The sequence below is a fragment of the Maylandia zebra genome, linkage group LG23 (genome assembly GCF_041146795.1).
Source record: "Maylandia zebra isolate NMK-2024a linkage group LG23, Mzebra_GT3a, whole genome shotgun sequence".
Taxonomy (NCBI): domain Eukaryota; kingdom Metazoa; phylum Chordata; class Actinopteri; order Cichliformes; family Cichlidae; genus Maylandia; species Maylandia zebra.
The window spans coordinates 33,159,326-33,182,582 of NC_135188.1; the positions used below are offsets into that span (position 1 = coordinate 33,159,326).

The window sequence follows — 23,257 nt, forward strand, 5'->3', positions numbered from 1 at the left end:
ATAAGCACAGCTGTTCATGTTTGTCATTAGAGTTTTATTTGTAAGAAAATTATGAACTTCATATTGTGCATTAAATAAAAGAACATTTCACAACTCTGAGTCAACAGAAACAGGTAACAGAAATGTCTCTAATGTGTACAGTGTAGTGTAAGCATTAAAAGATCATAAAGGAAAAACTAACATTTATGTGAAACTAATTGTAATAAAAAATGAGCAGGTGCTTTATAGATTTAAAAGAAAGAATCTGAAAACAACACTTTTTTGGTCTAAGTGATCAAAGTAGAAAACAGAACTGATGTTCAAGAACAAACCGTAGCTGCACTAATATTACACATCTCGATCGTTGTACTGAACAGACATGTTGCTTTAAAACCACACGCAGTGTGTGACCATGACTGTTCACTGAGACCATGAACGCCACTTCGCTGAAGCTTACATTCAGTTATTTCTTTGTTGAATCTAAATAATGAATGTGTTACAGTTAAACTGACACTGGTCAGTGTAAATGGCTCATTGGGACACAGAAACCTTTAAATTAAACCCTATCACCTGATATCGAGTGCCAAACAATACCAAAGCTGTAAAAGATGTTTACAGTCAGAATTTATAAAACTATGATTGTAAATAAATTCAAACAAGTGAGCTTTTCTCTTTGTGCTGAATATCAACACTGTGGTTTCTTAGACTGTAAGCTTTACTTTAGCACAACCAGTTGTAGAAGCTGCCACTCCAAATGTCTTTTGATAACAAGAAAAAAAAAAAAACCTTTTCAGTCCACGGCCTGAAGTTCTTCTCTGACATCTTCTGCAATCGGCTTGGTCTGCTGGTTTGAAGTCAATAAACCACAAAAAAGATGATTTAGTCACTTTGTCTGTGTCATGCAGCTCGAATGTGTCGTGTAACGATGTTGAATAGCCGTCGTTATCCCTCTGCTGCGTCAGTAGGATTGTACTGTACAGCATCTCATTGATATGTGAGGAATGTTAATGTAACACGATAACAGACTTACATCATTAAAATATAAAGGGCAGGAGATATTTAGATATTTTTATATTTATATTACATTTTATAGCTGACGGATATTACTAAATAGATAGAATTTACTAAATAGCTGGATGAACATGAAAAATATGTCTATAATAACAAATGACCATGAGAGCCAGTAGAATTAATTCAGCTGGACACTCAAAAGACGTCCTTAAATGCTCTTTAAGTGGCAGAACAAACGAACAAACAGTTAATCGCTTACTTGAGATGAAATCTGCTCAGCTACTTTGAAAACAGCTTCTAAGTGGTTCCTCCTTTAACAGGATGACTGCTCAGGGGTAAGGCCATCATGCAGTCCAGCAATCTTTATGGCTCAGATTTGTAGAACTATTTAAACAAATGTCTTCTGAATATTCAATTCAGGTTCACAGTGGGAGGGGGGGAGGTGTCGTGGAATTTTTTAAATAAAGTCTGCAACACAGAAAGAGCTGTGATCAAGCTATTTGTTACTGCGCCAACACACATCAAACATCACAGTTCAGTCATGTCAGTGCTGCCACAGAAGTTGTGCTCCTCCTCCTTTATGCATTCCAAGGAAGAGGGAGGAAGTTACAAACTGATCCTACCACACTTCAACAGATCAATGGTTATGCTGTTTTGTGCCCTTGGCCTTATCAGCACCCGTAAAGGGAGTTGTTCTCTCAAACTGCTGACGCTGAAGTAAGTTCATCTAGTTTTAGAAACTTTCACTGAACAGTTCATAACAGTGTCACAACTAAGCATATGCATAAGCACTTAAATACTTTAAATGAGAATAACAGAAAATTTCTATTAAAAAGGCTAGAGCCTGTCCCAGTAGTCATAGGTAGGACACATCTGGACAGGTCACCAGTCTGTCAGAGGACTAACACAGAGACAAATCTATTTAAAATTAATGTAAGTTTGCTGCAGCTGTATGTATGAACATGTGTTTCTGTGCTCACAGTCCACCTCTCAGGAACCTGCAGTTCACTTTTAGTCAACTTTAAACAGACCTCACAAAAGGCTGATGTGGCTGTATCAGTAGTCTGATTTAAGTACGATACCTTTGGCCAGGGATTAATCTGGTGCATCGCTTCACTGCAGTCTTACGTATTTTCCCCACACCTGAATAAAAAATACTGATATATACAAATAACAGCTTCAGCTGATGCAGCCTGACTCAATCCTAAATGTTCAGCACACAGAGACACAGAGGTGCCGTTTAAAGTTTAGTGATAACCTGAGTCACTGATCATTTGCAGTATTACAGAGTCTGGCAGTCTTTGCATGATGTCCACGACACTGTAAGTTTCTAGCTGACTCTCAGGTGTAACAGGTGTGCCAGCAGGAAAGAGTAACAATAACCTGCATCCTGAGGTTTGTCATGCAGGATTAAATTTACAGTGGCTTTGTTCACACAGCTAGGATTGTATTTTACACTGACCCTGGGTCAGTATAAGTATCATACAGTTTAAACGAAGCACTGAAACTTGCACATATTTATTACAGATGCACTGAAGCTAATCGAGATATTTGCTGTCAATCTGTGGCTGCGATTAAACACTTTACTGAAAACTTTATTAACTAGTAACTTCATCAGTCATGACAGAAGCTAATATTTCTGTGCTAGCATCGTTTAAACAGTAACAGCTTTACTCCAATATAAGCTAACGTTTACACCGTAACTTTAAGCTAGCACCATAAAGACGGTAAAACACGTAATAACATCTACAAATGCATCTTAAAGCTGTTATATTAGCACTCGGTGTATTACTAACATAACCACATTAACATTACTGACACTCGCTGACTTTTAAATGCTGTCCGTTTAAATGGTCTTACCTGTACACACTGCATATCCACCGGATTCCAGCCAGAGTGGATTCTGGAGTCTTCCACGCTCCTGTTAGTGATCCTCCATCTGGATGGATGAGAACAACCTTCTGAACAATCTAGCAGGAGATGGCCCATATCTATGGGACTGGTTTGTGCTTATAACGCCCATTGTATGGACTGATAACAGCCGAAGCGGGTGAATAGTGACCCAGTAGCTATGTTGGCCATTACCCAGCATACATCACTCCCTCCATAAATGCAATAAACGATACAAAAGTATCGTTCTACCTGTTTTTCAGGTAGTTGTTTACATTATATAGTTTATTGTGTTCTGTATACGTCACTACAATGTGATTTGGAAAATGTCTAAATATCCATTCGCTTCCGCTTATCCTTTTCAGGGTCGCGGGGGGCGCTGGAGCCTATCCCAGCTGTCATAGGGCGAGAGGCGGGGTACACCCTGGACAGGTCGCCAGTCTGTCGCAGGGCCTGGATGGATGGATGGATGGATGGATGGATGGAAAATGTCTAAATATACCGACAACAGGCACTTCCGCGGCAATCTCTTCAATCGGAGGACCCTTCACGTCAATTCCCGACGCGAGGGGGGTACCCTGCGCGTCCATAAGTGAAGCAGAGGGAGCCTGACCATGCGTCACACGTTTGACGAGTTGGGAGTGAGAACGTGTTGGAGAAGGAAGAAGAAGAAGAAAATGAATGCCTTTAAACTTAATGTGGCAGGGTGTGGTCTGCTGTTCAGCTGCAGAGGAGGGGTGCTGCAGTGGGTTTGGGGGCAGTGCCAGGGATGCTGGCAGGGCAGGTGGGCTCAATCATCCAATCATGCTTTCCCTGTTTTAGTAGCCAGCTGGGACCACAGAAGACGAGAGACCTGAGCCAGAGCAGCCGCAACGGCTGAAAAGGCTGCAAGTTTGTTCACTGAAAAGGAAAATAAAAGGTTCACTTGCCCTGCAACACTGACGTGTGTGTGCCGGGCCAGACACGCAGTGTCACACTTATAAAAAAATGAAGTTGTTCCAACTTATATTTATATTTACTTACATTCTTATTCATGAGGACCTTACTATCAGTACATTTCTCTGAGATTAAATTGAATAAAGGGATAAACACAGGTTGCTGAGTCTGGTAGTTGCAAAAAGTCCAACTTCTAATCAAAAACTAATGAACAGTCAAGGCATTGCTGTGCAAGTGTAGATAGTAAATTTAAGACATGTTTATAGATGCTGTTGAAGTCCTCTAACTCATATTTTAACTATGTGGAACACACAAAATTCTTCTTTTTTGTGTATAAATTTCCCTCTTCAGTCATGAATGATGGACAACTTTAGTGATTTATATTATTTATATAATAATGGCTGGCAATTGGATATGCATGGTTGCACATTTGAGGGTTTGATGGTTGTGAACTTTAGGTCATTCACCGCAGCTTTCAAGTGCATTCAGGAAACCACAAACAACAAAATAATGTGCATGTCTGGGAAGAAGCCTTTCAGATTAAGAGGTCATGGTAACATAGCGATACTCATTTCAAGCACAGTGTTTTAAAATCTCCACTGCATGTCAATTACTTTATTCAGGCTGGCAATACCACAAAAAATGGCAAATGTACCAAGTGCAATATCACTAAATAAATAATTTAAAGAATGGGTACATTTAATAGCTCTTGTTTGATGTGTTTTTGACATGTGTCATGGAAAATGTATTATCTTCGTGCACATAAATGATGTGTAAAGTCAACCTAAAGGGAATTGTGGTTCTCTCTGTAGGCTTAGAAATGTTGCAATGATTAACAAAATCCCCAGAAACTTTAAGTTGCTTGACTTGGTGAGATTTATTTAGAGCTGGGAAATGTGCATTAACAGCTTAGTGTACCTAGCAAGTAGTCCTGTTTTATTATATTCTGTTAAAAATTTGTCGTATAGCATTTACATATCCGTGAGTTTAAAACTTTAAAAGTGGAAATCTTCTAGGGGTATCTGAAAGCAGCCTCTGCAGAACAGCAAATGAGTCATTAAACAGCACTTCTGCCACCTTGTGGTACAAATGTATGACCCTGATCCTTGTCAGGCGAATATAATTTTGAGGCAAAAACATGGAGTTTTCAGAAGAGATTCAGGAAAAATTAAACCAGTGCAGACCAGCATTTTTTTAGGGGTCAAAAAAGAAAAGTTGTATCTACAACCAGTTTTTGATACGGGCGGTTGCCCGGGGCGGCATCACGGGCATCGGCAAAATAATAATAATAATAATTTACTCGTACTCATGCTGCCCCGACGTCATGCCAGCGCATATTGGGATAGGCATAGGCACCGATCGGCTTACTATCGCCCATTTGCTGGGAGTAAGGGCACACCGTTTGCGAGGTGCGCCTGCTGCTTGTGGCACAGGGAGGAGAGGGCGGGGCGGCGGGTGATTCTCTGGCTGGCTGGAGCTCGCGAAATAAAATAAAATAAAAACAAAACAGCAAACATGAAAACACCGGACATTATGATACAGATTTATAATTTGCACCGATGTTTTTTTCGAAATTCTGTACGCGAAAAGTGAGCGTGAGAACCCTTGGTGCGCTTCCTCGCTGAAGTCAAAGTAAACTTTATTGTCATCTCCGCTACATACAGTCCAGTATATCAATATATATAAGAACAGTAAGAAAATAAATATACGCTTTATGACTAGGGTTAAATGGATCGCGAGCCGTGGTTTTTTTTTTTTTTTCTTTCTCTCGCACTCTTTTTCCGCTTCACTCCTCACGCGAGCCTTGTGCTTTGCGCTGGGAAGAGGAGGGAGGGGCGGTAGTTAGACTTGCACAGGAACAGAGCAGGAGGGGGAGAGAGAGAAAGAGGAAGGTAAAAAGAACCACTAAAAGTGCAAAGAGGGACTTTTGGAGGGGGTTTTGTAATTCAGTGGGGAGGGAGACGAGAATACAGAACATTTGGTCGATGATTAGAAGGATGAATGGTATGAAAAGGGAGTGTGATTATCCAATCCTGAGGGATGGAGACGTCAAAGCTGTAACAGATGAGGAAAAAGCAAATGTGTTGGCTAAAACTTTTGTTAAAGTCCACAGTTCAGGCAATGTTAGTGAGGAAGGGCGACGAGGCAGAGACATGACTATTGCAGAGAATAGAGGCTTAATGGACCTGGTAGGGGATGCAGATGATTCATTAAATATCCTTTTTACAAAGCCAGAACTACATCGGGTACTACAGAAATCTAAATTATCAGCGCCGGGAAAAGATCAGGTATGCTATACCATGCTGAACCAACTCAGTGAGTCAGCTAAAGAACTTTAGGGTTGTATAACAGAGTTTGGGAGGGTGGGAAACTTCCGCAAAGCTGGAAGGAAGCTGTGGTGGTACGGAAACCTGGAAAGGATGTCACAAATCCAGGAAATTTTAGACCTATAGCGTTAACATCGCACATTTGTAAAGTGATGGAGCGTATGGTAACTGAAAGATTGACCTACTATTTGGAAACTATAGGCATAATTATTAGGCAACGTCCTTTCCTTTGGCAAAATGGGTCAAAAGAAGGACTTGACAGGCTCAGAAAAGTCAAAAATAGTGAGATATCTTGCAGAGGGATGCAGCAGTCTCAAAATTGCAAAGCTTCTGAAGCGTGATCATCGAACAATCAAGCGTTTCATTCAAAATAGTCAACAGGGTCGCAAGAAGCGTGTGGAAAAACCAAGGCGCAAAATAACTGCCCATGAACTGAGAAAAGTCAAGCGTGCAGCTGCCAAGATGCCACTTGCCACCAGTTTGGCCATATTTCAGAGCTGCAACATCACTGGAGTGCCCAAAAGCACAAGGTGTGCAATACTCAGAGACATGGCCAAGGTAAGAAAGGCTGAAAGACGACCACCACTGAACAAGACACACAAGCTGAAACGTCAAGACTGGGCTAAGAAATATCTCAAGACTGGTTTCCTAAGGTTTTATGGACTGATGAAATGAGAGTGAGTCTTGATGGGCCAGATGGATGGGCCCGTGGCTGGATTGGTAAAGGGCAGAGAGCTCCAGTCCGACTCAGACACCAGCAAGGTGGAGGTGGAGTACTGGTTTGGGCTGGTATCATCAAAGATGAGCTTGTGGGGCCTTTTCGGGTTGAGGATGGAGTCAAGCTCAACTCCCAGTCCTACTGCCAGTTTCTGGAAGACACCTTCTTCAAGCAGTGGTACAGGAAGAAGTCTGCATCCTTCAAGAAAAACATGATTTTCATGCAGGACAATGCTCCATCACACGCGTCCAAGTACTCCACAGCGTGGCTGGCAAGAAAGGGTATAAAAGAAGAAAAACTAATGACATGGCCTCCTTGTTCACCTGATCTGAACCCCATTGAGAACCTGTGGTCCATCATCAAATGTGAGATTTACAAGGAGGGAAAACAGTACACCTCTCTGAACAGTGTCTGGGAGGCTGTGGTTGCTGCTGCACGCAATGTTGATGGTGAACAGATCAAAACACTGACAGAATCCATGGATGGCAGGCTTTTGAGTGTCCTTGCAAAGAAAGGTGGCTATATTGGTCGCTGATTTGTTTTTGTTTTGTTTTTGAATGTCAGAAATGTATATTTGTGTATGTGGAGATGTTATATTGGTTTCACTGGTAAAAATAAATAATTGAAATGGGTATATATTTGTTTTTTGTTAAGTTGCCTAATAATTATGCACAGTAATAGTCACCTGCACACACAGATATCCCCCTAAAATAGCTAAAACTAAAAACAAACTAAAAACTACTTCCAAAAACATTCAGCTTTGATATTAATGAGTTTTTTGGGTTCATTGAGAACATGGTTGTTGTTCAATAATAAAATTATTCCTCAAAAATACAACTTGCCTAATAATTCTGCACTCCCTGTAAGATTCAAAGGAGGGTGGGAGGAATGAGAAATGCAGGACGGACTAGGAGGGAGGAGGTGATCATATCCAGACTGAGATTTGGACATACTGGCTTGAATAATACGTTATTCATGATACGGAAACATAGTACCGGAAAATGTGATTACTGTGGGGTAGAGGAAACTGTAGAACATGTCATGTTGCAGTGTCAGAGGTATCAGGTTGAGAGGAGACATTTGATTCAAAATCTTAGTAACCTAAAAATCACACTGGATTTGGTTGATTTGTTGCGAAAGGAATCGGGAAGTAAAAGTTATCAGGCCTTATTTCAGTTTTTAAGAGAGGGGAACCTGTTTGGAAGGATTTTTTTTTTTTTGAGCGTCGTTCCAGACCATACTACATACCAGTTGGTGGCGGTAATGCACCTTTCAATTGTTTGCCAACCGCCAATACAACTGAAAGAAAGAAGAAGGAAAGAACAGAAAAGACTAAACTAGTAGGCGGGGTCAACTGGATCGGCTCTCCCTGTACAGTGCGCGCTCCCGATGCAGGGTAACAAACTCTGTTGGGGATACGTACGTTGTCACAAACTGTCTGTGAAATCTTCTTCGGATCAGGTAAGAAATCCCGTGTACTGACAGCACATTACTGGCATAAGTCAGTAGCTGAGTAGATGAATAGTGTTACATTTTCAGTACGTTTGGTGGACGCTTTAATATTTGTTTCAAAAGGGTTAAGAAACTTCGAGTTAATGTACTTTGAACTCCGTTCCATATGACCCCAGCTTTGTTCTGCTGTCGGATTGAGCAAAGAAGCGTCCAAGTCCCATCTTCTGGCTGCCGCTATCCTACATGCCAACCTGCATCAGTGATTACATCCTGAAGCTGGAAGCTATTCCCATCGCCAAGCAGATAGAATAACTTTGCATGTAATAAAGGCATTCTCTCTGTATGTACATCTCATGCATCAGTAAATTTAACTGATTTCAGAAAGGCTTTGTCTTTCAATCTGTTCTCATTACTTATCACATTACTTTCTCAGAAAGGAACCTTTGCACCTTTTTCACAAAGGCATTTTCAAGGCCATCTTATCTACAGCTAGTCTGAACAGATGAAAAGACCTGTGTCCATGAGATTATTGATAGGCATGTGGGAAAGGTTAAGAAAGACCAATAAAAAAAAAAAAGAGTCCAGTTCACACTTGGTTTCAAAGTACACAGCGAGCAGGATCGTGTTGTTGCTATACTTCAAATAGTAGAAATGCCTTGTTTTGCAGTATCAAAACAAGACTGCAATGTCACCTGCAGGATTTTAACTTCTTAAGTTACAAAGCAAAATGTTTAGTTATTGGTAGAGTTAGCTGCGCAAATAAAAATAGAACTGTATGTCCAAAAGATATAGAAAAGATAAAATCTTGTTTTTTAGGATGCAGTGCTAATCTTACCTTGGAGGGAGTCACTGACCTGGTGGACACGAGGTTGTAAGGTTCATTCTGTTCATTTTACTTCATGACTCCTATCTAGACGAGGAGTCAAACTGTTTAAATACATAGTATTTTTTTTGTCTCCAGTGGCACTAACAATCTTTCCTATATGAAACCTTTATATATATTAAGCCTTTATATTCTGTCATTGTTCCTGTAAACAGTAATGCCATTAGTGCTTTCTAATAAAACCAGATTTAGAGCCAAAACTCTGTATTTAGGTAGTACCTTCACGCTTTTGTTTATTCTTATATTCATATAGTCCCTGCTGGCGTCTGACAGCAGTTTGAGATCTAGAGTGGTCATTTGTATAACGCTTCTGTGGGGGCGACCGTGGCTCAGGGGGTTGGGAAGCGAATCTGTAACCGGAAGGTCGCCGGTTTGATCCTCGGGCTCTCTGTCCTGGTCGTTGTGTCCTTGGGCAAGACACTTTACCCTACCGCCTACTGGTGTTGGCCAGAGGGACATATCGCGCCATCTGTCAGACTGCCCCAGGGCAAACTGACCACTCACTGTGGCTCGTGGCCAGTGAAGATCTTGGCCACTTGGAATGGCTGAGACAGGAAACGCTGGATCTTACGGGCACGAGCCACAGTGAGTTTATCCTCCTCATCCATACCCAGGATGCAGGGGTAACAAACTCAGTTGGGGGTACGTACATTGTCACAAACTGTCTGTGAAATCTTCTTCGGATCAGGTAAGAAATCCCATGTACTGACAGCACATTACTGGCATAAGTCAGTAGCTGAGTAGATGAATAGTGTTACATTTTCAGTACGTTTGGTGGACGCTTTAATATTTGTTTCAAAAGGGTTAAGAAACTTCGAGTTAATGTACTTTGAACTCTGTTCCATATGACCCCAGCTTTGTTCTGCTGTCACATTGAGCAAAGAAGCGTCCAAGTCCCATCTTCCAGGTCAGCTGGATTCCACGTCAACTATTTCAACCAGTCAACAAATAAACTCCAAAAGTTTGTAGTCGTAAATTGGTCACATCTGTGAACATTTAGAGGCGGACTTTAAATGAAGTGCGTTTAGCTGCAAGTTTAATTAACTTTAGACGACCTAACATCGTCACTGAGTTTGTTTGTTTTTTATTTAAAATAATGAACAATGTTGGCCGTGGACTCTTCCTTCAAACTGAGCAGGTAGAGGGCAAAAAAAAAGTCTCTGTAAAGAGCGGTTAAAGAAATCAGCTCCCACAAATGCAAACTAACAGGAAAAGGCATAATCATAGGAATGTCTGAGCCTTACGCTTCATGTATAGAGGAGAGGAAGGCACTGATTTGATATGCTCCATAGTGCATTAAGAGAGGGAGGCTCCCTGGGAACACAACAGTTGCCTCTAGTCGCTTTATATTGTAAGCCACTACAATTATACGCTACACCGTACAATTACGAGTTTAATCAATGAAATGCATTTATTTTTTAACCACGTAATGTTTTATGATGTATTGTCACAGACATGCACTTCTGTAAACTGGTAACTGTGGCTGCAGATGGCCGCCCCTACCAGAGTCTGGTTTTGTTGGAGGTTTCTTCCTGTTAAAAGAGAGTTTTTTTTTTTCTTCCCACTGCCAACAAGTATTTGCCTTTACAGTACAATGTAAAGCACCTTGGGGCAGCTCTTGTTGGAGCTATACTAAAAAATTGAATTGAACTGAATTGAATAGTTGTATGCTGAAATAAACAGCATTTACTTACCAGCATTTACAAACAAATGATTAATAATTAAAATGATGAATCTGCAGATGCAACATCTGGAACAAGACAGTGAAGCCTGGAACACTGGGAATTCTTTAAATAAGTTTAGTTTAGCTTAATTTAATGGGGGGACACAGACTTGTAGCATAAACCATTTTGAATCCATGTCACCTACTTTGGTTCAGCTCAAAGTAATCTTTAATAAGTTGAATACGTTTAATCATGATTATTAATATCATGTTATTAAGTACAACCAAGCCTAACTTTACAGTCGTCTTTTTTTGCCCTCTGTTAATAGCAAAAGTTCATTTAGATGTCAGTTATAATTAGCACATTTATTTTAGCTTTTCTCCCAATTTGAACTGTATGAGGTTCATACAGGGTGTACACCTGCACAGGCCTTGTTTGCAATGACTGACCTTAAGAACACCAACACATACACTAGGAGAACACCCAGTTCAAATTAATAATAATAATAATAATAATGGATACTTTATTGATCCCCATGGGGAAATTACTTGTTTTTCTCTGCATTTGACCCATTCACTCAGTGAAGCAGTGGGCAGCCCACTAAGCAGGCGCCCGGGGAGCAGTGTGTAGGGACGGTACCTTGCTCAGGGGTACCTCAGGGTAGCCGTTAAGTGGATTCGAACCGCCGACCTTCCGATCATGGGGCGACCACTTTACCTACTGAGCTATCCCTGCCCCAAATTAAACACTAACTTGAGTTTGTTAGTCTGTCAGAGGACGTCGGACCCTCAGGCCACCCTCATCAAGTCTGTTCCTGATCGTTTGCTCAGATACAAAATGACCTCCAGCAGGCCACTGCTTAACCATGAATCCTGTTGCTCAGCACATGGATGCCTTCACTGTTAACTTTGGCCATGAGACTTGGGCTTGGGACTGTCGACGAAAAGAACACTGGCTTCTGTTATTAAGAAAAAAGAAAGCCAAATCAAACATGCAGAGGTACCTTAAAGTTGGCCTTACACAACAGTGTTGTCATGTGGCTTACTCTGTTCACTTTGTTAAAACAGCCAGTAACGAGTAAACATACGTTCCTTTGTCCTTCCAGTCATGTACCTGTACCTTCTGGGCCTGGTGGTTCTCTACTACCTGTACCGTTGGATCAGAGAGCTCCCCAGGGTCTCTGACAAAAACAGCAAGTATGTGTACATCACAGGCTGCGACAGTGGCTTTGGGAATCTTCTGGCCCGGCATCTTGACAAGCAGGGCTTTCGAGTGATTGCCTCTTGTTTCACTGAGAAAGGAGAAGAGGATCTAAAGAAGTCCTGCTCCAGCAACCTGATCACAACTCATCTGGATGTTAGTTCTCAGGAAAGCATTGACAAAGTTGCGGCAATGATCAAGGATATGGTTGGGGCACGTGGTAAGTTTTATTTGGTGGAAATACCTGCACTTCATTTAAATAGCTGTTTCCCCACAGAGTTTGAGTGCTGTTTATGTTTGTGACCTCTGACTTTCAATAGCACCATTAAGACCAAGTAAGTCTATAGGATCTTCTTTTTCTTTATGCCAACTGGTAAAAAATAAATAAATGGTTGAAAATCACAGAGGTCTCACCAACTGTACATTTCCTGGTAGGACTGTGCCATATCATGTCTTCTGCAATAATACCTGTATACATTTTTAAGTGATATAAAAATGTATACAGGTATTATTGCAGAAGACATGTATACATTTTTAACTGATATAAAAATGTAATAGCCTGATATCACTCTAATAGCAATGCCACATGTTAACTTTCCTTAGTATGTGCACGTATGACGGAAGCCCAGGCACATGTGTCAGCAACAATTTGAATACCTAAAAGAGAGCTGCTTCAACAACCTCCAATAAAGTACTTTGCAAAATATGCAAAAAACTGTTCTTGCTTGAAGGTGGAAGCAACAAATATGTTTCAGCACTCAAGGCAGAAACAGATTATACCAAGTACAACCAGGGTATGAAGGAGGAGATGCCAGCAGCTATGTGCGACCCAAATGTAAATAAAGGACTCCACTGAGCATCACTGAAACTCTGCTAGTAACACTCCATATGACAGGAAGCGCAAATGGTGGATTATGTGGGTACATAGGACTAAACAACTAGTTAAAAAGCTTGTTCCAAGATCCAACATCCCAGTTAGAAAATTTTTATTTAATTCCTAATTTTATTATGTGACAATATTGTGCACATCCATTTGTGCAAAATCTCTAAAGTTAGAAATCTCCTGTCTCGGAGTGATGCTGAAAAACTAGTTCATGCATTTACTACTTCTAGGATGGACTACTGTAATTCATTATTATCAAGATGTCCTAAAAACTCCCTGAAAAGCCTCCAGTTAATCCAAAATGCTGCAGCAAGAGGACTCACAGGGACTAGAAATAGAGAGCATATTCCTCCTATATTCGCGTCTCTTCATTGGCTCCCTGTTAAATTCAGAACAAATTTAAAATCCTGCTGCTCAGATACAAGATTTCATTTAAGGTTTTTTCTCCAGTTTCATGACTGTTTACATTGTAGATTCTCACTGAAGGCATCAAAACTCTGAATGAACACGTGGAATTATGTAGTAAAGACAAAAGTGTGAAATAACTCAAAACATGTTTTAGTTGTTTGATTCTTCAAAATATCCACCCTTTGCTTTGATTACTCCTTTGCACACTCTTGGCATTCTCTCAATGAGCTTCATGAGGTCATCACCTGAAATGGTTTTCCAACAAGCTTGAAGGATTTCCCAGAGATGCTGAGCACTCATTGGCCCTTTTGTCTTCACTCTGCAGTCCATCTCATCCCACAGGATGCTGTGGTAGCCATGCTGATTCAGTGTGCTTTCAATTTTGAATAAATCCCCAACAGTGTCAACAGTAAAGCATCACACCTACTCCTCCATGCTTTACAGTGAGAACTATGCATGTGTCTGCTACTGGAACTCTGTGTGGCATTTATTTGGGCTCTAATCTGAGGTGCTGTTAACTTGTGACTTCTGAGGCTGGTGACTCGGATGAATTTTTCCTCAGCAGCAGAGGTGACACTTGGTCTTCCTTTCCTGGGGCGGTCCTCGTGTGAGCCAGTTTCATCGTAGCCATGATGGTTTTTGCGACTGCACTTGGGGACACATTCAAAGTTTTTGCAATATTCTGTACTGACTGACCTTCAGTCCTTAAAGTAATGATGTACTTTCGTTTCTTTTTAATTAGCTGATTAGTTCTTGCCATAAAATGAATTCTAACGGTTGTCAAATAGGGCTGTCAGCAGTGTACCAACCTGACCAACACAACTGATGGTCCCAACCCCATTAAGAAAGCAAGAAATTTCACAAATGAACCCTGACAAGGCACACCTGTGAAGTGAAAACCATTTGAGGTGAATACATCATGAAGCTCATTGACAAAAGGCCAACGGTTTACTGTGATGTCAACCCTGAAAGTAGTAAAGGGTGGCTACTTTCAGGAATCTACAATATAAGACGTATTTAGAGTTATTTATTAATTTTCTCTTTGCTACATAATTCCATATATCTTGCTTCATATATTAGATGTCTTCAATATGTATCTACAATGAGAAATGGGGAAGTGATGGTAACAGGGTGCTGTGGGAATGCTACTACTAACTCCAGCTAGGTGAGTGGCTGCAGCAAGTCCCAGGAATAAAATCCCAGATCTCTGTCCAGAAGAGCACAGTCCTAAGATACTGCGCAGTACTCTCTGGGGTCCCTTTAGGGTCCAAATGTCCAAAGAAAAAAAATTTAAAGACCTCCAGAAAGCCTGCAGAACTATTGCTCAACTATTAAAAAGAATGTCTGGCTCCTTGGAAGCATAATATGGTCATCCCAGGCAGCCAGTCAGAAGAAAGCTAATGATAGGAGGGTCTTATAGTAGGAGGAGACTGAGTTTGCTTTTACAAACATACAGATAAGAACCAGTATGAGATAAGCAGGGTTTATTCTAAACTCTGTCATGCAGCCTGACTGTAGTAGAGTTTAGGGATAAAAATATGGACCTGGACTTGAGCAGAATAATTTCGCTTTGAGTTATTTTTCCCATTTGAATGTCGATCAACTACTGTTGCTAGTGCACATAAAACATTACTGGTCAAGAACAGATGAATTTCAGTAGACTGTATGTGCTCTTTGTCATTATTTTAGGCCTGTGGGCTGTAGTGAACAATGCCGGCATCTCCATTCCCAGTGCCCCATGTGACTGGCTGACCCTCAATGACTACAAACCCATGCTGGATGTGAACCTGAATGGGGTGATTGGTGTGACCCTAAGCGTCCTACCGCTCATAAAAAAGGCAAGGGGAAGGGTGGTGAACGTTGCCAGTGTGTTTGGAAGGATCAGTCCTGTTGGGGGCCCATATACTGTCTCAAAGTACGGTGTTGAAGCATTCAATGACAGCCTCAGGTAAGGAGAACTCATAAAATATTGGTATGATAATACAAAGATTTCCCGGGTTGATGAAGTGTCCTTCTTAGGTTAAATATGGCACCTTTTGGTGTGAAGGTCCTCTGCATTGAGCCAGGTTTCTTCAAGACAAATGTGACCAACAGTGCTATCCTGAGCAAAAACATTAAAATGATCTGGGATAAACTTCCACAGGAAGTCCGAGATGATTATGGAACGGCATACCTACAGAAAGGTATATGTGGATTACCACTTCTTCCATTTATTTTGGTTCCCAACTGATTATTTGTTCTTATTTCATTTATTTGCCCCTTTTAGCATTAACAACCTTAACTGACAAAGTTGCCAAAATGAGTGATGCAGACTTGATGAAAGTGGTCAGCTGCATGGAACATGCCGTGGCTGCTGTCCATCCTCGCACTCGCTACTCCCCAGGCTGGGACGCCAAGTTCTTCTGGCTGCCGCTATCCTACATGCCAACCTGCATCAGTGATTACATCCTGAAGCTGGAAGCTATTCCCATCGCCAAGCAGATAGAATAACTTTGCATGTAATAAAGGCATTCTCTCTGTATGTACATCTCATGCATCAGTAAATTTAACTGATTTCAGAAAGGCTTTGTCTTTCAATCTGTTCTCATTACTTATCACATTACTTTCTCAGAAAGGAACCTTTGCACCTTTTTCACAAAGGCATTTTCAAGGCCATCTTATCTACAGCTAGTCTGAACAGATGAAAAGACCTGTGTCCATGAGATTATTGATAGGCATGTGGGAAAGGTTAAGAAAGACCAATTAAAAAAAAAAAGTCCAGTTCACACTTGGTTTCAAAGTACACAGCGAGCAGGATCGTGTTGTTGCTATACTTCAAATAGTAGAAATGCCTTGTTTTGCAGTATCAAAACAAGACTGCAATGTCACCTGCAGGATTTTAACTTCTTAAGTTACAAAGCAAAATGTTTAGTTATTGGTAGAGTTAGCTGCGCAAATAAAAATAGAACTGTATGTCCAAAAGATATAGAAAAGATAAAATCTTGTTTTTTAGGATGCAGTGCTAATCTTACCTTGGAGGGAGTCACTGACCTGGTGGACACGAGGTTGTAAGGTTCATTCTGTTCATTTTACTTCATGACTCCTATCTAGACGAGGAGTCAAACTGTTTAAATACATAGTATTTTTTTGTCTCCAGTGGCACTAACAATCTTTCCTATATGAAACCTTTATATATATTAAGCCTTTATATTCTGTCATTGTTCCTGTAAACAGTAATGCCATTAGTGCTTTCTAATAAAACCAGATTTAGAGCCAAAACTCTGTATTTAGGTAGTACCTTCACGCTTTTGTTTATTCTTATATTCATATAGTCCCTGCTGGCGTCTGACAGCAGTTTGAGATCTAGAGTGGTCATTTGTATAACGCTTCTGTGAAAAGCTTGAAACACTGAAATAAAATTATTTCTGAAACATCACGTTTTAAATATTTAGTTGTAGTCTGTCAAACTGGCTGCATCTGTCAACACTGTTATGTCTGCATGACAGTCAACTGTCTTTAGAAAGGATTTGATTTCATACCAACTTTATTTTTTTTACCCCCGATTCAAGCATTAAATAGGTTTTAGCCACAATAACCCCCTTTTTTTTTTAGGTTCAATAAAACTCTGCTGTACATGTTTTTGGAAAGCATGTAAATTGGCGCATGTTAACTTAATTTGTACATATAAATGTACAATTTCAGATCGTCTTGACTACTTTGACCAAGTAAACAACTGCAGAATGACAGAATTGTTCAACTGTTTTATTTCAGCATGTGACAAGCTGCAGCACAGTTGATAGCTTAACATAGCAGCTCCAGAATGCCATCTTCTGGTCAAAGTAGACAAGGACAGCCATTTCTTTAACTCCTTTACCAGCAACAAGATTTTCCACTACAAGTATAACCATTGAGAAAATATGCAGTTAACGATGAGTTTTATGTAAAGACTGTTTTATTCCATCTTTCACTGGAAACATTAAATAGAACTTTTTCAGGATGACAAGACAGGTACATTTGTATTTTGACATGTTTTACAAACCAAGTGCTCCTAACCACAGGGCCTCTCTGCTTCTACTCTTCTCTCTTCCCTTCAGTTAGGTTGTCTGGATGTTTATGAGTGCTCCTCAGCCAGTTTCTCAGCTTTCTGAACCACCTCCTCAATTGGACCGACCATGTAGAAGGCTTGCTCGGGCAGAGCATCATACTCACCTGAAATGAAATGAGAACAAAAAAGGCAATTAAATTATAAACAGAGCTGAAGAAGTTGAGGATCACAAGCCATAAAAAAATTAAAACATAAATAAATAAAAAAAAAAAAAAAATTAAAAAAAAAATGGACAATTCAAACTTACCACCAAGGATGCTCTTGAAGCCCTTGATGGTTTCCTTGAGGGGCACCAGCTTGCCCAAGTGGCCAGTGAAGACCTCGGCCACTTGGAATGGCTGAGACAGGAAACGCTGGATCTTACGGGCACGAGCCACAGTGAGTTTATCCTCCTCAGACAACTCATCCATACCCAGGATGGCAATGATATCCTGTAGTGATTTGTAGTCCTACAGAAGAAGAAAGTAGCCTAGTTTGTTTGAAGCACTTACAGTTGTCATGTTAATTCTAATGGTACCAATAAAGCTGCAAACCTGAAGGATTTTCTGCACGCCACGAGCAACATCGTAGTGCTCGGCTCCGACAATGTTGGGGTCCATGATACGGGAAGTTGAGTCCAGGGGGTCGACAGCAGGGTAGATGCCCAGCTCAGCGATGGCACGGGACAACACGGTGGTGGCATCCAAGTGAGCGAAGGTGGTGGCGGGGGCAGGGTCAGTCAAATCGTCAGCAGGCACGTAAATGGCCTGGAAACACAGGACTTGTTAGCATTTTTGGAAGTCCTAGGTTACCCTTTAGGTTGCCAAGCAACATATAAAACTAGGATTTATTCCTTACTGTCAGTAAGATAGTTTCCAGCTTATGTCAAAGTAAATAGATTTTTGATTTCTAAAATGCAGACTCAGCACTCCTCAAACCTCACCTGCACAGATGTGATTGAACCCTTCTTGGTGGTGGTGATTCTCTCCTGCATGGTACCCATGTCAGTGGCCAGAGTGGGCTGGTAACCCACAGCAGAGGGAATACGACCCAGCAGAGCAGACACCTGAGAGAGAAGGTGAAGTCATCAAGATTGCAGTTTGACAGAATCAGTGTATTTGAAGGAGGAAGAGGGGGAAACAAAATAACTTTTGAAATGAGAATCTTTACATTGGATGTGTGGTGTAGCTAGAGCAGTTGTAAATCTTTATTTTTAAGGAAAGCTTTGGTTTAAATCAAGTTGCACAGACCTCAGAGCCAGCCTGTGTGAAGCGGAAGATGTTGTCAATGAAGAGCAGCACATCCTGACCCTCCTGGTCACGGAAATATTCAGCCACAGTCAATCCAGTCAGAGCAACTCTGGCACGGGCACCGGGGGGCTCGTTCATCTGTCCGTACACCAGCGCCACCTAGCATGGACAAGAGTTTGGTTAAATCAGACATTTTGGAATGTGCTGTAATAAAAATGCATCTTTTTAAAGTTGCTTTCCACAGTCCTCACCTTGGAGGTGGTATCCTTCAGGTTGATCACACCAGACTCAATCATTTCATGGTACAAGTCATTCCCCTCACGGGTACGCTCTCCCACACCAGCAAACACAGAGTAACCACCATGGGCCTTGGCCACGTTGTTGATCAGCTCCATGATCAATACAGTCTTGCCTACACCGGCACCACCGAACAGACCTGTCAAGTCGAGAAAACCAAGTTAGTTTATCACGCATCAAAGTCAAGGCTGAGAAAACGTGCATGTTTGGGCTCATACCGATCTTTCCTCCCTTGGCATAGGGAGCCAGCAGGTCCACAACCTTAATGCCAGTAACCAGAATCTCCTGTTCCACACTCATGTCAGTGAATTCAGGAGCCTCTGCATGGATAGGTGCAGTCCTGGGAAGAAGGGGAAAAAAAGTAGATTAATGTAATCACTGAACACACCAGTTAACATTTAAAAGCACAGCATCTATATATGTCCTATCATAACAGGTTTTATTATTGCTTCAGACTGTGCATGTTTAAACCTCATACAAAAAACTGCAGGATATTTTCAAAGTGTTCTTACTGTTTGGTGGAGATGGGACCCCTCTCATCAATAGGCTCCCCGATGACATTCATAATCCTGCCCAGGGTCTCGGGACCCACTGGAATTCTGATGGGGGCACCAGTGTCCAGAACCTTCTGTCCACGGACCAGACCCTCAGTACCATCCATAGCAATGGTACGCACTGTGTTCTCCCCTAAAAACAGAAAGTGCTTTTGATGTGTCTGTTTAACCTAAGAAAGAGTTGCTAGTGGTATTGTAGCTAGGTAGGTGAAGAGTATAATCCAGCTGGCTCACCAAGATGCTGTGCCACCTCCAGGACTAGCCTGGATTCACGGCCTGCCACCTCCAGAGCATTGAGAATGGGAGGGAGACCCTCATCGAACTGGACATCGACAACGGCACCAATGACAGCCACAATGCGTCCGTTGGCGGTGCTGGCAGCGGCGGCAGGTGCGACATAGTCTCTACCTGGAACATGAACCACTGAGTGTCATACAGATGTGCTGCAGCTGTGACCTTGTTATGCATTATGGCCGGAAGAAGCACCGAAAAGGGCTTCTATACTTGTGTGTGTCCGGCCGGTACATCTCAATGTCAAGTGGCTTATGCTAATCTGCGAATAAGTTTTTAAACTGGAAAGTGAAACAGCAGTACTAAGCAGAATTCAGTAAAATTTCAGTTTATTTTATTAAGTGCAAATAAGCGAGTTCTCCCACTAAATAGCGTCAGAGCCAACAGTGACAGATGAATGGATAGCGATTCCGAGCTAGAATTGCTAATGCTGCATACTTGGCCACAAACTCAGTGACACAACTTTGTTTTTCCCTTTATAGTTTTGTTATTTTGGCACTGTATTACCTCCACACGTATCACAAAAGTGAACCGTGTTACCGACTGTCTAACCCTGCTAATCTGCAACTACGAATGCTAACAGCAGTCTTCGACCGCCTCATGTCATTATAGAGGTCATTTCTAATAACACAAGAATAATACAGTCTGCTCATTTCACAATGCGAAGTAACCATGAAAAGATCTGTTTGCACACATGTGTATCCATTTAATGTTTTGGAAACACTCCGGCTGATTTAAAATGTACATTTTAATATTAAGGCCTGCTAAGCCAGCGTGTTGCTAGCACCAGCTAAGTTTAGCATGGTCCCTGCCCTCTTCTGACAGCCACGTAAATGCGTCTGTTCTTTAAACAATCTTCTTTCCAGAAACAACGAGCATGCAGGACTCACGTGAAAGGACAGCTGGGGATCCAACAAGAGCCTTCAAGGGCTGGACTCCAGGCTTCAGAGCCTGCAAAGCCCCGGTGCAGCAGCGTCCCACAGCTCCTAACATTGTCAAAATGGCTGAAGGTGGAAAGAGACAGAGGAACTTCAGGCTTTATAACGTATGACCGCTTAGACGAACTGCGCCTGCGCACAACGTAAAACACGCCACAACGAGCATGCGTAGTAGTTAAGCACATGCAGTTGACATTGTGACCTCGATAGAGCTGGCTTATTTGAACCAAATGACCGCCCAAACGAAATGTTTTAATCACAGTTATAATTCTTTGTTTTAGTTAATGTAGATGGTTTGGACTCTCAGTGGGGTAGCCAAATTAAATAAAAACCCTGATGAAACTCTAAATAACTAGTGTTATCCATGTAACCTATTTTTATTATAGGTCACTGACAGTGCCCTCATTAAAATGAGAAATAGTTGCCTCAGTTTGCCTCAAGACACTTCTACCGTGTTTACATTATAGCAACAGCCAGTAGACTTTACAGAACAGAATAGCCCTTTATTTTTATTGTACATGTAAATCGAAATTACCTTGCTAATGTTAAAGTTTCACAGCATAAATTGGAGAGTACTGTGCAATAATAGTAATAACAGTAATAGGGTTAGGGTTAATTCAACAATAATTGAATTGTGATTTTAGTTTTACTTAGATTTAGTTTGTTCCTGTCAAACCACTTTTTTAAATTTTGCACATTTATTGCCATTATCAATAAAATATTGAGGACAATTTTGTTGTCCAGAACTGCTTTTAACAATGCAATTTAAAATATCCCATATTCCCTTTATATTGTTCAATATTTTACTATAATACTAATTTTTTACATTCATTATTGATCATTTGTTTTCCATTTTGAAGGTGTGAATAAACTGTTCATCAGTGAAGTAGCAGCAGTTGTTGCTGAAAGTCATGTCCTTAAGAAACAGGAAAATAAACAGCAAAGACTTGACTTGCATCCTGAAAAATGCATCTGACCTTTCATTTAATCAATCCGCTGTTTCTGAAATGATCAGTGGATGTCACAAAGCCATTTAGCATGACCAGGATATACACTGCCAATGCCGTAAAAGCATACCTGGGTAGAAAAACGCACAGATGACTGTACACAGTGAGTGTCTACAGCCATCTGAGGCTCGGTCCTGTTTTGCGGCCATATTTCAGACAGTGGTTTTGAAAATCTTCTCAACTGATGGAATTATAAAAAGCAAAATCTAATGGGGCCGAGTACAGTAATTGAATCTGTAATGTGCCCTATAAATGCTAGAAATATGGTGTTTAACAAGATACTTACTATGGATGGCATTACATTGTCCTCCAGTAACACTTTGAGGAATCTTGGAATCTTGTTTTTGACCAGGATGCATCTCTCAATTTTTATATTAAAAAAATGTAGGACTTGCATTTGCACAGTATCTCTAAAATCACTAACATCCTGACTCAGAGTGATGCTGAAAAACTAGTTCATGCATTTATTAATTCTAGGGCAGACTGTTGTAGTGCATTATTATTAGGCTCTCCAAAAAACTCTCTGAAAAGTTTATCCAGAATGGTGCAGTGAGATTACTGACAGAGTCTAGTAAGAGAGATTCTATTTCTCCAACATTGGCCCCCTGTTACATACAGAATCTCATTTAAATTTCTTCTCTACGAATACAGGATCTTAAATAATCAGCGCCCATCGGATCTTAAAGACCTCATATTACTGTATCAGCCCATTATAGTGTTTAACCCTCCCTCAGAAAGCAGGATTACTTGTTGTTAGAGTATAAAGTAGATTGGGAAGCAGAAGCCCTCTTCTGTGGAACTAGCTCCCAACTTGGATTTGGGAGAAAAACACCCTCTCACCCTTTTAAGATTAGGCTTAAAACTTTCCTTTTTAGCAAAGCTTATAGTGAGGGCTGGATCGGATGACCTTGAATCCTTCTATAATAGGCCTAGGATGCTAGGGGCTTCCCATGATGCACCTTTTTCCACTCATTATCTGTTTATACACATATTTATTTCTGTCTCTCTGTAATTTGGTACTGTATACATATAATTGAATTGTGTTTAATTTGATTCAGTTTGATTAAATTGTGATCCACCATGCCAAACTTGTCAGAGGATGAAACAAAGGTAGCGTTTCATCTGTGTTCGAATTGTACAATCTCTGTTTGTGCCTTATACAATTCAGACTGTTTGTTCGCCCATGTTTCAATGAATTGCTACATTTAATTCCCATTTTGCTAACAAAATATAAAGACATAACAGATGGCTCAAGGCATCTGCACGAGAGAGAGAGAGAGAGAGAGAGAGAGAAATATGGGAAATATTTTGTCACGGCGAGTGAGATGAGCAGGCACTTGTAAAGGTGTGATGGTGGTTTATTAAACACAAAATAAAAATGGACAAAAGGTGAACCGAACAAGGACTAAACTAGACTGGGAACAAACTGACTACAGAACCAGAACATGAATGAAAGCGAGCAGAAACACTTGGCAGTTGACAGCAGGGAAACACACAGATGAAGCA

At 40.9% G+C, this 23,257-nt stretch overlaps 2 protein-coding genes and 1 long non-coding RNA gene across 7 annotated transcripts; 1 reads left to right on the forward strand and 2 right to left on the reverse strand.

The window, feature by feature from the left end:
* Positions 1-3,248, reverse strand: LOC143415045 (uncharacterized). The gene is made up of 3 exons (XR_013095652.1): positions 2,851-3,248; positions 1,250-1,458; positions 1-823 (listed from the first exon to the last, which is right to left on the reverse strand). It is a non-coding gene; the product is annotated as an uncharacterized LOC143415045 (long non-coding RNA).
* Positions 3,249-8,167: 4,919 nt separating this feature from the next.
* LOC101478013 (retinol dehydrogenase 7) lies at positions 8,168-16,766 on the forward strand. 5 transcript variants are annotated; one of them, XM_076879809.1, is made up of 6 exons: positions 8,191-8,322; positions 8,490-8,653; positions 11,966-12,280; positions 15,041-15,299; positions 15,371-15,534; positions 15,618-16,766. In XM_076879809.1, exons 3-6 carry the CDS (start codon positions 11,968-11,970, stop codon positions 15,839-15,841), a joined length of 960 nt encoding a protein of 319 aa, XP_076735924.1. In that variant the 5' UTR covers positions 8,191-8,322; positions 8,490-8,653; positions 11,966-11,967; the 3' UTR covers positions 15,842-16,766. The 5 variants fall into 5 exon arrangements, with proteins under 5 accessions (XP_014266456.1, XP_076735924.1, XP_023009772.1 ...); XM_023154004.3 differs by having other exon boundaries at positions 8,490-8,633; XM_014410970.3 differs by lacking the exon at positions 8,490-8,653 and having other exon boundaries at positions 8,168-8,322.
* A 305-nt stretch (positions 16,767-17,071) lies between these two features.
* Positions 17,072-20,855, reverse strand: atp5f1b (ATP synthase F1 subunit beta). Its single transcript, XM_004570404.5, has 10 exons — positions 20,697-20,855; positions 19,750-19,923; positions 19,474-19,648; positions 19,180-19,301; positions 18,916-19,100; positions 18,665-18,823; positions 18,358-18,480; positions 17,969-18,181; positions 17,683-17,884; positions 17,072-17,539 (listed from the first exon to the last, which is right to left on the reverse strand). Exons 1-10 carry the CDS (start codon positions 20,797-20,799, stop codon positions 17,442-17,444), a joined length of 1,554 nt encoding a protein of 517 aa, XP_004570461.1. The 5' UTR covers positions 20,800-20,855; the 3' UTR covers positions 17,072-17,441.
* Between the last annotated feature and the right edge of the window lie 2,402 nt (positions 20,856-23,257).

Bases quoted from the DNA above. Each gene is read 5' to 3' on its own strand.
- LOC101478013 (XM_014410970.3), top strand. From the start codon at position 11,968: ATGTACCTGTACCTTCTGGGCCTGGTGGTTCTCTACTACCTGTACCGT. The intron at 15,300-15,370 runs GTAAGGAGAACT...TGTCCTTCTTAG, and splicing joins GCATTCAATGACAGCCTCAG to GTTAAATATGGCACCTTTTG. The intron at 15,535-15,617 runs GTATATGTGGAT...TGCCCCTTTTAG, and splicing joins AACGGCATACCTACAGAAAG to CATTAACAACCTTAACTGAC.
- atp5f1b (XM_004570404.5), bottom strand. From the start codon at position 20,799: ATGTTAGGAGCTGTGGGACGCTGCTGCACCGGGGCTTTGCAGGCTCTG. The intron at 18,824-18,915 runs GTGAGGACTGTG...TGTCCATGCTAG, and splicing joins TGAAGGATACCACCTCCAAG to GTGGCGCTGGTGTACGGACA. The intron at 17,540-17,682 runs GTAAGTTTGAAT...ATTTCATTTCAG, and splicing joins CTTCAAGAGCATCCTTGGTG to GTGAGTATGATGCTCTGCCC.